General features: G+C 35.8%; 1 protein-coding gene across 2 annotated transcripts in view; it reads left to right on the top strand.

Moving 5' to 3' along the window:
- Srgap1 (SLIT-ROBO Rho GTPase activating protein 1) overlaps positions 1-14,080 on the top strand; it is a 291,780-nt gene that overhangs the window by 253,030 nt on the left and 24,670 nt on the right. For both annotated transcript variants that reach the window (XM_046430664.2, XM_046430665.2), the window contains exons 16-18: positions 2,207-2,312; positions 5,175-5,399; positions 8,211-8,290. In XM_046430664.2, the coding sequence (XP_046286620.1) occupies positions 2,207-2,312; positions 5,175-5,399; positions 8,211-8,290 (411 nt within the window). The remainder of the gene's footprint in view (positions 1-2,206; positions 2,313-5,174; positions 5,400-8,210; positions 8,291-14,080) is intronic.

A 14,080-nucleotide genomic window follows, 5' to 3' on the forward strand; every position in this document is an offset into this window, starting at 1 on the left:
TAGTGGGGGTTTTTCTTGTTTTGAAATACTTTACAAATAAAAAGTCCAAATATAACATTTCCAATTCATAGTTACTACACTCATGCTATTACTAATTAGAGGTCTATATTTAAAAAATAAAAAATGTCACAGGAATGTTCAATGTGTTATTATATTTTACTTAACATTCTGGTTAAAGAGTTTCTGAAATAACATTTTTTTTATGAGATGACGGAGCTACAATTCCAACTCCTGCATATTTAAAGGCAGGCAGGAATGGAAGTGTTCTTTCCCCAGGAATCCTGATAAATTATTTGCTATTTTGCAAACTTAACTTGTGGTTGAGTGAAGAATATTCTTAATACATTTTTTGTACCTTTTTCAACTGTGCAAAGGGACAAATAAAATGGCCCCATTTGATAATAAGTAGAAAGCAGCTGGAGTCAGCATTCAAAATTCCAGGAAAATGAGTTTGGCATGAGTAATTAAGGCAATAGTTTTCAACCTTGGCTGCATAAAAGAATCCCGGCATCAGCACTTTTAAAAATCTCCCCAAGTGAACCCAAGTCAAGGCTGAGTGCCACTAGTTTAAGAGGAATGGGAAAGGGAAACTGAGTTAGGAGAATATTATGATGGTCTGAGTGAAAAAATAATAAAAAAACTTCAGCTGAGGAAATTAGCAGTCAGATAGCCATAAGAAGAAACAGCCAGACATCTCTCGCACACAAGGGACAAAAAAAGATACCGTGCTAAAAGAGATGGCTGTAACCTTGAGACTGAATGAAGTTGCCATTGAAGAGATCATATAGAAATCTTTTGAGGGATATCCACATTTGGGGGGTGGGAGAAAGTTAAAAAAAAAACGAGGTGGAGAATTGATGTTGTTCAAGTAGGATATGAATATCTCAAGAGCAGTTAGGAATTAAGAATTAGATGGAACAATATGAAGTAACTTGTGGGAGGAAGACCAGGGATTGAACTCAGGGGTACTTAACCACTGAGCCAAATCCCCAGCCCTTTTTATTTTTTATTTTGAGACAGGATCTCACTAAGTTGTTTAGGAGCTCGCTAAATTGCTGAAGTTGACCTCAAACTTGCAATCCCTCTGCCCCAGCCTCCAGAGCCACTGGGATTACAGACATGCCTCACCTCATCCAACTGAATACTTTAAAGTATTTTCTCAAATGTTCACCTTTTGGGTGACTTAAAAGTTGTCCTTCATAAAGGCACTTTGAGATCCAAGAAAAATTAGCAGATTTATGAAACAGAAGACAGAGGTTCTAATCCCAGCTTCACCCCTTCTAGCCTATTCACCTTGAGAAAGCCACTTGCCCAGGTCTCACTTTCTTACCCTATTAAATGGGGATGACAGCATATGCCCTGACTCCTGATGTTATTGCCATTAACTTAGATACTATAGTATGTTAAAAATGTATTGTAAAGTATAAATAGTGAAGCAAAGAAGGGATTAGTATAGTGACTTTTTTTGCTGCTGTTTCACAAGATCATTAGTATTGAGCTATTTTGGACAATTTGGGCCTAGAAAAGAGGGAGAATAATGCTAGGACATCCCTCCTAGGACTCTTCTTTTTAAGGAGCTCACCATCCCATGGGGAAATAAATAATATAAATATGTACTTTCTGTGAGGGCTGGAATTATATCACTGATCTGTTCCTAAGGCTTAATTCAGCACTTGGAACATAGTAGGCTCTCCTAAATATTTGCTTTAGAAAATTGGTGCAATAATATAAAACAAGGCAAAAAATCATAAATAAAATGCTATGGTAGTTTTGAGAAAGGAGAGATTCAAAATCTGGCATATTGCCAGGATCAGAGTGGCTCACAAATATGTGATGAATTAATGAATAATGGCTGGAGGAGATTGGTGCAATGCCCCTAAAGCCACATCAGGCCCTGTGCAGCAATAAGGAGTTGAAACCATATTAGATGCAAAATTTTAAATTAGCAACAAAGGGGAAAATGACTTTTAGATCTAGGAAGAATTAAACTCCTCAAGGCTAAGGCCACAGTCATCAAAACAGTGGTGGGTCAGAGGAAACACCCTCAGAAACAGTGGTACACCCAAGCTGGTCATTTATTCACTGTATTGATTATGATTGCATCTTCCCAAGGGCAAAGGACTGTTTATGTTCAGATGTATACTGCAATGATCTGCTTTAAATGTGGAAGTTAAAGGACCCTGACCATGTCATCTTCTCTCTGTAGGAATAGATAATCTCTATGAGAGGGCGCTTCACATCCGCAAACTCCTCCTGACCTTGCCCAGGTCGGTCCTTATAGTGATGAGGTACCTCTTTGCCTTCCTCAATCAGTAAGTACCCTAATGCTCTGTCAAAATGCCCATCTGAATTCTGTGTTCCTGAATCTTATAAAAATGTACATTGTGTTCTATTTATCAGCAGAGTAGAAGAGAAAATGATTGAATGTAGACTGAAGGTACATTTTTTTCTCAGCAGATCAAAGTCTTTGTATGATTGATAGATAAAAACTCAACCTCTGATCCAGAAGTTAATGCAAAAATATCCAAATACTACTAAAAAAAAAAACCTGCTAGTGAAATATGTTTTTCCAACCTCCACCCAAAGCTAACGTTTTTTTGTCAAAATGATATAAACTGTCTGCTCATTACAGAAAGTTTCTGTGATTTTTTAATGTCATAGTCAAAGATGCAAGAAAATCATAGATGAGACTTATTCACAGAACCAAAGAAGAATTTCTGCAAATGCACCATAATGAGACCCTGTGAAGAAGAATATATTTCTAAAATATTTTCTAAAGTAATGTAACAAATCTTAAAAGCCACTACACAGTTTTCAGAGAAACTTTACTCTTATTTTAGGCAACTTGATGTTCAGTTATTTCCTGATGTATGGGCTCCATTATAAGAATATCTTCCAGGAGTCCTATTGAAGAGCTTCCTTGCTGTGCAGCATTTCAGTTAAGCACTTGGAAATAAAGAAATCCAGGGGGAGTCAACATGTTGAGTAAGCTGGCATGTACCCTCCCTTCCTCAAATTAGGATATTTTCTCATCTCTATTTCACTGAAGGTTTTGCATCCTCAAAAGCCATGGAGATGTTCTACAACCCTGCTGACTAGTCCTGAAATCATACCCACTCGGGTTGGCCCCAAGAACCAAACACCATACAATGTTGGTGGGGAACCAAACAGAAGAGGTCTCTACTGCTGACCCTATGGTGCCCAGAACATTCCCAAATGACAGTAGGAATCCATTTGTATAGAAGTCACCACTGAAATAAAAAAGAAAAAAAGAAAAAAAAAAAGAAGTCACTACTAGAAACTAGTGGTATCCAGAAAGATTCAAATAATTATATTTAGTTTAGATAGAGGCTCTATGTTTAACCTTTAAATAATCCTAGTCACCCAGGCAGTTGTAAAAACCCAGGGCCTTTCCTTCTTTACTTTTAATTGCACATGTCTTAAGGCCCCGACACCCAAATTTCCAGGGCCTGCCCTATATTGCTGCTGGCCCTCTCCATGCTCTTCCTACGAAATTTTCCTGACACAGCTGAGCGAATCCACTATGAACCAATGAGCCGCAATGGAGTCTGTTCATTAAGAAAGTTTTTAAAACCTGAATTTAATGCATCACGAATCTCAACAGAAAGACAGATGCACCAGGGGTCAATCAGTTGGCATTGCTTCCAGTGATTCTGCCTGAAGTTGCTCCCTGTCTGCTTGAAGAGACAGGGGTCCAGGGTCTAGTCCAGGTTGCTTGGGACAGGAAGTTGGAAAAGAGAGATTGGGAGGCAGGGGTCTAACTCAGTGGTAGGATGCTTGCCTTAGCATGTGGAAGTCCCTGCACTGCAAAGAATTTAAAAAGAAAAAAAGCAACAAAAAGCAAGATTAGCTATTCTTTTTCATCATAAAATCAAAACTTAAAAGTAGCATTTATATATTGGGCTTTTTTTCTCTTCAAGACAGCACTAAAAAAAAGATTATGCGTCTCCCTGCTGAGCTCAAGTGTGTCTTTTGAAAATTAGACCATTCTTGTTCTGATTCTCACCTCTCCATCCTGCCCCCATTTTTAAGATGGTGTGAAACATGATCATTTGCTCTTATTGTGAACTCTTTGTAAGAGTGAATGTTTGAGAAACGGCAGAAGGGAAAGACATATGTTAGCTATGGAAATTATGCTTTTGTATTTTCTACTTTCTAGACTATCTTATTTCCGAGAAAGGGTAAAGTATCGTGTCAGGTGGTGTCTCCGTTTCTTTGTGTCTCTCATCATCTCACAAAGGTAGTTGAGTCTCCTTTTTCTCCTCCCATCTGTCATCTGTTCACCTGGATTTTAACATTTCCTTTCAAGGCTGACATTCTATATACTGAGAGAGAGCGTCTCAAAACTCTCCCTAGCACAGCATCCTAACCCATGGGTTAGAGACCTGGCATGAAAGAGATGGCTTATTTTGACCTGCCTGTGAAAATGTTTCATAAATGTCCATTGGATTTGGTTTAGACATTGGTACTAAACACCAGAAATTTCCCCAAAGTTTTCCACCTTTAGTGGAATGAGAGAATCAAGGATTCTGTTCCCCTTTTCTGGCACGTCAGTGTTTTTGTGACTCTGGTTGTTGGTTAGTGTTGGTAGACTTAGCCAACAGCAGATTTTAAAGCCTAGAGTTGTTGGTTGCTTCCTTTCAATAGTTAAGAAGAAAAGGAACTTTGTTTTCTTCTAAGATTTCCTCATGGTATATAGAAGAAAACTGAAATCTTAGGTATTTTTAAGTTGTGTGAAGACAAATTTAAAGGCATACATGAAGTTTTATGGATATCATACTGTCTCTCCAAAATTTACTTGAACAGCGTTGAGAGCCTGACCATATTTACAAATAAAACTTATCTACTTGATTTTGGTTGCCATTGCAGAGGATACTAGATTAAACTCTCTTCTAACTTTTAAAAACACCACTTAAAATTAAACAAATTTTCCCTTCTCAGTTTTTACCTAGTAGAAAATTATACCTCATTTTACTTTCCTTGGAGTTCAGTAAGTTCAACTTTTAAGTCAGCTGAAATATCATTTTATTCTAATAATAAAAACCAAGTAAAATAGTTTACATCCCTGTTTTCAGAAGGTGAAGTATCTTATTAAACATGGTTTCATTTTCCCCCTTGTTACTTTACGACTTCTTTCTTGCTTTCTTTCACAGTCTTTCACAGTACAGCGATGAGAACATGATGGACCCTTACAACCTGGCCATTTGCTTTGGCCCAACATTGATGCCCGTCCCAGAAATACAGGATCAAGTGTCTTGTCAAGCTCATGTGAATGAAATCATCAAGACCATCATCATCCATCATGAGACTATTTTCCCAGACACTAAAGAACTGGATGGACCCGTTTATGAGAAATGTATGGCTGGAGATGACTACTGGTAAGTCCAAGAATTTTAGTCTTTCCCCACCAAAAAAAAAAAAAAAAATGATGGAAGTATAGATATTGACTGAATTAGGAAAATGAATTGCCTATAAACGACCAATGATTCCATTTTTAAAAAGGAAAAAGAAAGGGAAGAAGCAGTAACATTTGCAATGTTAGTCTACTAAGATCCATGGCAACACTGGCTTTTTACTAGGGAAATTCATAGTCATCCCTCTGTTTTCCCCAAACTTACATTTTGTTAAATAAACCCACTTATTATTATGGCTTTTGTAGAGAATAAAGGTTTTGATGGTATAGAGAGCTATATTCATTTTTATTATTACATTAAATCTGAAAAAGATGGCTGATTAAATTAGCAGATTACATTTGGTGTGTTTTTTTTTCTTCTTCTTTTTTTTTTTGGTACGAGGGATTGAATGCAGGGGCACTTAACCACTGAGCCACATCCCCAGCCTCATTTTGTATTTTATTTAGACACAGGATTTCACTGAGTCACTTAGGGCCTCAATAAGGCTAGCTTTGAACTCATGATCCTCCTGTCTCGGCCTCCCAAACTACTAGGATTATAGGCATGCATCACCATGACTGGAATGTTTTTCATTCTTAATCAGATATTTTAGATTCCACATAACATATTTTAAGACTCATTTTAAAGGGGGTTTGTCAGTGAAGTAGATTTTTATTTTTATTTTCACTGTAACCCTTACTAATAAATAGTATTCTAACAAATTATAGTAATAAAGATTATTATGAGCAAATTTATTATATTCATGTATTTTAGGAATAAAAATTTTTAATATGGCAGTATGGGTACCCCCTAGTAAAGTATAGAAATGGAGACAGTATAGTCAATTGAATAACCTCAAAAGTAAAAACCCTGAAATGTTTGTGCTATTTGATACTTGAAATGTGAGTTTTAACAAGTTTCTTAGAAATCATATTCAATAAAACAAGCTTTGATTCCTTGAGCCCCTATTATATGCTGGTTACTTCATCTACATGATCTCTTGTATTTATCATGAATATTCTACCTTGTTAATTTAGAGAGGCCAGGGAGCCTGCTTAGTGATTAGTAGCAACCTAGTCCGTTCTGTTGCTATGTCCGAATGCCATAAATTGGGTAACTTATAAAGAAAAGAAATTTACTTCTCACAGTTCTGGAGACTGAAAATCTAATATCAAGATCCTGGCATCTGTTATGGGCCTTCTTGCTGATTATAACATGGTGGAAAGCATCAATGACAGAAGCAAGGGAGTAGGTGTGATCACACTCTTCCTCTTCTTATAATGCCACTAATTCTATCATGTCCCCTATCACCTCATGAAACCCTAACTACTTTCCATAGGCCCCATGAACATGAGAATTTGGGGATTGTTTCCAACATGTGAACTTTGGGAAACACACTCAAACCATAGCACCAGGTACAACTGATTCGAAAGCCCACAGGAGTCTTTCCACATGCAGCCTCCTTCAAGAACTGTCTGAGCAGCTGAGACTCAGCAGTAGCTACAAATAAACATGTCTAAATCCTCATTGTGGACCATGCCTAGGACACTGTGTTTCCCCTTTCCTTGCAGAGGATTAAGTAAAAGTGGAACACATCACTGAAAGATCAAAAATAACTGAAAGCATTTTTACTTTAGGATAGTATGACGGTTAAGAAAACTGGGTGTTATTTCCAGAAGTATTGCTTCCTAAATTAGCGACAGCCCATGCTAAATTCCAGTTCTGTAGTGTATCCAGCAATTTTACACATGAAATTAAATTTAGTAATATTCACTTGAGTACTTATTATGTGCAGGGTACTTGCCTGAAGCTGGGCTCTGGGAAAGTAAATGAATAAAACTCAGCCCTGCTGAGATACCTAATTCTATTGTCATAGTCATCTTTGTTTTAAAGCTAGTGTCAAAGGCATGTTTAGCATTCCTAGATATTTGGGCTTTATCAGTAAGCTCTGCTGTCTTATTCATTTTTTCAAAGACCAAGTATGTAAAGATAGGGTCAGTAGTATTTGATGTGTTGTAATCTAGGACATTTTGTGGTCACTGCTTTTCCAAATTGGGTAAAGCCTATGTTATAACCTTGCAACCAAGGTTAATGTAGGCTTGAGTATGTCCTTTTGCTTATACATAGTGTTTTCTAGGGCACTGCTCATTTTACACAGAAAATCAATAATACAGTAGTTATCCTTGTCCCCCAACATCAGCAATATAAATGGGATTTTACAGTAACATCAGTTTTATGTTTGTGACCAATGCATTTTTACCTATTAGCATACTTTTGAGGAGAGGTAGTGGTAGTGTTAAAGGATAAGTTTTAAAAGAGGATAAAAATCATAATTCTCATATAGATGTAAAATGAACACATGCCAAGGAATAATGGGAAAGATGCTATGGTCAGTTCAAAGACGAAGTCAAAGATCCATCAATTTATATGTAGCAAAACAATGGGTTGAGTTTGCAAAAACACGTCTGTCTATGGGGCAATAATTAAACATCTTCTGTCTGAATTCAGCTAATTTGCTTTCTTTGGATAAGAGTTATTTGTAATGCCATTTGTTCTCTATAATTTCTGTCTTAATAGAATTGTGAAATAATCTAGTTAAAGATGAATGTGGATGGATAGAGAGCTAGATATCACCATAGAACCAGATAATCAATGGAGGTTCTAATATTCCATTGACAGACTATCCAGTAAAAATTTTGCCATTAAAAACCATATTTTTCCTTGAGGCAGCAATTACTCATTTTTAACAATTCTCCCCACTTTTGTTTCATATGAATTCCCATTTCTGCTCCACAGTGACAGCCCATACAGTGAGCACGGTACATTGGAGGAAGTGGACCAGGATGCTGGTACCGAGCCCCACACCAGCGAAGATGGTAAGCCCTGTGCTCATGCTACTATAAAACCAGTTTTTCTAGACTTTTTTTTTTTTTTTAACAATTGGGTTCCCCAGGCTTCTTTTGTTTGGTTTAGTTTGGTTTTGGTTTTGGGGGTTTTATGTTTGTTTTTGTCTTTTCCTCATTTAATGTGTAAGAGTTCTCTACGGGTCTGGATCCTCTGTGTAAAGAGTTATTGTGGCCCTTTATGGGGGGCTTTGCAAAAATATTCTGTTCTGAAGCTTTTTTTTTTTTTCACATGCTTCTTATGCCCTTTACTAAACAGAGGTTCTTAACTTTAAAGCTGGTGAATTTTTCAGTCTTTTCCCTCATGGTTATTTCACTTTGTGTCAACTTTAAGAAATCCTTCTGTACTCTAAGATAATGAAGATAATTCTCCTATAGTTTTTTTTTATTTTATTGTGATAAAACACATAACATGAGCCCTGCCCTGTTAACAAAAATGTAGGTGTACCGTACATTATTGTTGACTATAGGTTCAGTTTTGTTCAGCAGATCACTAGAGCTTATTCACTTGCCTGACTGATACTTTATTTCTGTTGATTAGTAACTCCTGATTTTCTCTCTCCCAGTTCCTAGCAACCACCAGTCTTCTTTTCTACTGTTCTACCTGTCTTTCCCTATACCACAGTCTCAATTTTGATACCTTTTAATAAATCTGAATAGTTAGCAAGGCAAGGTCTCTGACTTTGTCCTTCTTTACCATTCTTGCCCCTTTGTAACTCCACTTAAATTTTAGACTCATGCTGGGTGTGGTGGCACACGCCTGTAATCCCAGCAGCTTGGGAGGCAGAGGCAGGAGGATCACGAGTTGAAAGCGAGCCTCAGCAATTTAGCAAGGCACTAAACAACTCCATGAGACCCTGTCTCTCATAAAATACAAAGTGGCTCAGTGGTCAAGTGCCCCTGAGTTCAATCCCCAGCACCAAAAAAAAAAAAAAATTAGACTCAGCTTTTCAAATTCTTAAAAAGTAATTTTTAAAATCCCTGAAAATCTGTTGGGTTTTTTATTGCAGTTATACTGATTCTATATATATTTACATGGGAGAATTGATATCTTTACAGTATTTAGTCTTCCACTCTGTGAACATGTTTCCAGTTATTAAATGTCTCCCAATTAACTTTAGACACTCTGTAGAGATTATTTTTTGAACTTTTTTACCTTTTTAAGTTTAATACTTCATATTAATTTTCAACACTTTATTTTTTAATATTGACATATAAATCATCACTCTTAGTACCTCTTCAGCTATACACACAAATTTTTTTCTTCCTTTTATATCTGTGATTAGTCTTCTTCAAAACTATCGAGTGTATTTTTACTTTTTTTTTTTTTAATTTCTACATGTTCTGTTTGGTGTACTTTCATATATAATGTTTGGCCATTTTTTATAATCTCTTGCTTTTGCTTATAATATTTATCCTTTCCATTGCTTCTGTTTATGTGTCTCGTAATTCTCATATATATTCCTAGATTTTTATCGGCTCTCTCATTGGGTTTTATTTTGCAGTGTATTTGTAAATTTTTTATGTATTAGGCTCATTTGAAGATAGGTTCCTCCAGAGAGGGTTTTCATTTTCTTCTGCCTCAGGCACAACTAGCCTAGGATGCCATCATTTTTGGTTTGAGGTTTTCCAGATCACCCAGGTATTGTGAATCTAAAATGCAGACCTGTTTGAGGGCTTGAATGTGGTTGGGACTCTCAGAGATGATGTATTCTAAGATTTAAGATAGATTATTTGCTCAGGAAGTGAGGTGGATGGGAGAGTTCCAGAACTTAGAAGTTCGAGAAGAGAACTAAACATATTATAGAAACTTCTAGAACATTACAGTGAGGTTCTCACTTAAAGAGACACCAAGAATTTGATTCTTTTGGTAGGAGAGGAAGATATTTAGATGCCCCATGCTGAGCTTCCCCAACTTAGTCTCCTATGAAAAAACAAAAGTTTAACTAGACCAGGAAAATACCCTCAGTACAAAAATCTGACTCATATGTTCTAATATTCTATTTACCTCTCTGGGTTCCCATTTTTTCATTGAATTTTTGGTCTTTAGTATTCCTTACTGTAGCTTATTAATGCAATTACCAATGTTTGGTTTTTTTTAAATATAGGATTTTCAGTTGATTTTAGCAGGAGGGCAATTAAGATTTATAGTATCTATTCTCTGCTAAAAAAAAAAAAAGGAAAAAAAAGCTAACTCCTTGTGTCTTTAAAAGCAAAACAAATTGATGTTTTCTGAATTAAAGTTAGAAGACCTTCTTTAAAGTGATTGCTTCTATTTCTTTTTTCTTTTGGGGGGAGGGGCAGAGGTCGGTACCAGGGATTGTTCAATTCAGGGGTATTTGACCACTGAGCCACATCCTCAGCCCTATTTTGTATTTACTTAACAGACAGGGTCTCACTGAGTTGCTTAGTGCTTTGCTTTTGCTGAGGCTGGCTTTGAACTCACCATTCCCATGCCTCAGGCACGCCCAGTGAGAGCTTCTGTTTCTATGAAGTTGCTTTTGAAAGTCTCTGAACCCTTCCTCTGCACCCTCCTTTCTTTTGTCTTAGGTTTCTTTGTTCTCTATATGGTTCAATCTTTTTTATCTGCTGATTTCTGTGTCCTTGCTTTCTTCAGTGAGAGGAAAAGCCAAGACAAAGCCCCAGCCATCTCTCTTCCCAAATATCAGTCTTATCATCATGCCATCTGTCAATCATTCTTACCTCATGACCTAAGAAAGAAAGTGCTGAGTGCTCTATGTATTAGATACCGTTTTGATCACATTCACCTGATTTTGCCAAAAGACAAAGCATTGCTTACAAAGGACAGATATTCTGTCCCACAGCCAAACCTCCAAAATCCTATAACTATATTAACTAGAATATTGATTACATTTTTCAATTGCCAGGTATCTCTGAAATCGTATCACCAGAGAGAACAGCTTTGGTTTTCAGTCGACTGGCTGTCACAGAACTAAACCATCCTCTGCAAGGGCAGTAGGTAGCAGATCAAGGAAGAAAAGTATCAGGGATAGTAAGGTCCCCAAGAGAAAGAATGATGTAATAATATTTTATGTAAAATTATAAGACATGGAAACATAAGATTTGGTAACACCAAGCAGTCAAGGTGTCTATCAGCACTGCTGAATTTTCTTTCCCTTTGCACAAATCACAACAGCCATGCAGAAAAACCAAGTGATCATGTTATACCCTTACTATTATTGTTATTGATATCAGTGGTAACAGCATCCTATGAAGTCTCTCTCTGCAGGATATTAACAGACTGTGAAGCTGTCCTTATGAAAGGGGCATGTGCAGCATGCCCTGAGATTGATTTGCCATGCAATGCCTAGACTAAGATGTTTGTAAATAGCTTATTGATTGACACTTGACTGTGAAATGGTTCTCAGGGGAGTAGAAAAAGTCAAAATAATGAAGTTGCTCAGAATTACTGGTTGATGTACCAGGATTACCAATAAAACATATTTTTTTCTTCATTCGGTCATTCTTTCATAACCTAGCCACATTTCAGTAAAATGAGTCTAATGATTCTGTTCCTAGTTGTTTCAAAAAATATTAAAAAGAAGAGATGATGATTGTAGAGATGATGATTGTGAAATTATGATAAAATGTATGTATATATAATTTATATGTGTGTATTTAATATATATACATATATATTAAATTGTCTTAAATAGCTCTTGGCCAGCATTAATAGTATATGATAGAATGACATGAAATATAATGTTAACTACGACACATTAATGATTCTCTTTTTTTTCCCTCTTGGACACAATATATTAAGATTATATACCATGTCATGTGCTAATATTTTCTAATTTTTTTAGTAAAATCAAATATAAGTATATGGATATGTTCATACAGGAATTTCCAAACTTGTATGTCATGAAGTCATTTTTAATAAGTTAGCATGTCTTCATTCCTCCATGACCATTTTTACTTCCCTGGAGAACTGAAGAACAGGTTTTGCTCTGTCATCTCAAGTCAACCAGAATTGATTCTTTATCTGCAAGTTTAGAACAAACTATGAAGTCATTTATTTTAAGCATAAATCTATCTCTCCTCTAAGAAGCAGACTTAGAGAATTTAATAAAACTGTCATTCATATAGTTTTAATAAAATATGATTTTAGGAGGCTAGGGATATAGCTCAGTTGGTAGAGGGTTTGCGTCTTGCCTCGCATGCACAAGGCCCTGGGTTCAATCCCCAGCACTACAAAAAAAAAAAAAAAATATATATATATATATATATATATATATATATATATATATATATATATATATATATATATAATCTGTTTGTGTGTGTATACACACACATATACATATATGTAATATGTATGTGATTTTAGGAGGGAACGCCAGAATATTACCATATGAGTTGAAAGTTATATTCAATTGCTAAAAGTCTTAAATTGTTGTTTTAAAAATTATCCATTTACATGTAAATCAGAGTGTTGTGGTACTGTGATATGAAATACTATTGACCTCAAATATTATCCACTAGCAAAATGATGGTACATTTTTCATTTTAAAAATGTTTTGTTGAAATTTAACCAGACCCTTTATATAAGATGAAACCTAAACTTTTCAGTGTTTATTGGATTTTATGCTTTTACTTTATATATCTCAGAGAACTTTGAGTTTATCAGGTGAGAAAGAAGCCTAGCTGTATATTAAAAAATCTCTGATATGTGGATGCCAACACATAACAAGGGAGGGTGGTGAGGGGAAAAATAGAAATCCATTGGATTAGATCAAGGAGAATGAAGAGAAGGAATGGGGGATAGGAATAGAAAAGTCAGTAGAATGAATTGAACATAACTTTCCTATGTTAATATATGAATACATGACCAGTGTAATTCCACATCGTGTACAACCACAAGAATGGGAATTTATACTTCATGTATGCATAATATCTCAAAATATCTCTTCTATCATATATATCTAAAAAGAACAAATTTTTAAAATTTTAAACAGATTTTTTGATAATACAGAGAGATCCGCTCTGTCTTCTCCCAGTTTCCCTCAGTGGTAATACCTACATAAGTATTGTACAATAATCACCACCAGGATGTTGATGCTGATATAATCTATTCACCATATTCACATTTCACCAGTTTTACATGCACTTATTTGTGTGTTTACTTAGTTCTGTACAGTTTTACTACATGTACAGATTTGTATGACCACAATTATAGTCAAGATGAACAGTTCCATTTCTAGGATTCCACCTACTACCCTTTATAGCCACAATCACTTCCCCAGCACTTCCCCCACTACCTCAACAACCACACACCTATTTTCCATCTCTATAATTACGTCATTCAAAGAATGCTGTATAAATGGAATTATACAGCCTGTAAAGTTTTGAGTTTTGACTTTTTTTTTCCTTGAATATCTTTTAATCTCTAGAAGACATAATTTTTAAATCTGATCTTTTAATTTGGGTCAAGGGCAGCCTGCTTGATTCATAATTAAGATCCAAACTTTGTTACTGATGTAAGAGAAAAAGTTGTCATTACTTTTGATGGTAGTTGAAAATTTTATGGTACCAAAAAAGTCCATGAGGAAATTAAAGGTATTCAAATAATATTTATTGTGCTGATTTTTCTTGATTTTTTTAAAAATAAGCTAAAAGAGCTGGGATTGTGGCTCAGTGGTAGAGCGCTTGCCTAGCATACCTCACGTGAGGCACTGGGTTCGATCCCCAGCACCACATAAAACAATAATAATAATAAGCTAATAACGCACAAACTCCCTA

This window comes from Marmota monax, unplaced genomic scaffold, assembly GCF_021218885.2.
Source record: "Marmota monax isolate L192 unplaced genomic scaffold, Marmota_monax_Labrador192_F-V1.1 WCK01_AAM20220418_F8-fsc00056, whole genome shotgun sequence".
NCBI classification, from domain to species: domain Eukaryota; kingdom Metazoa; phylum Chordata; class Mammalia; order Rodentia; family Sciuridae; genus Marmota; species Marmota monax.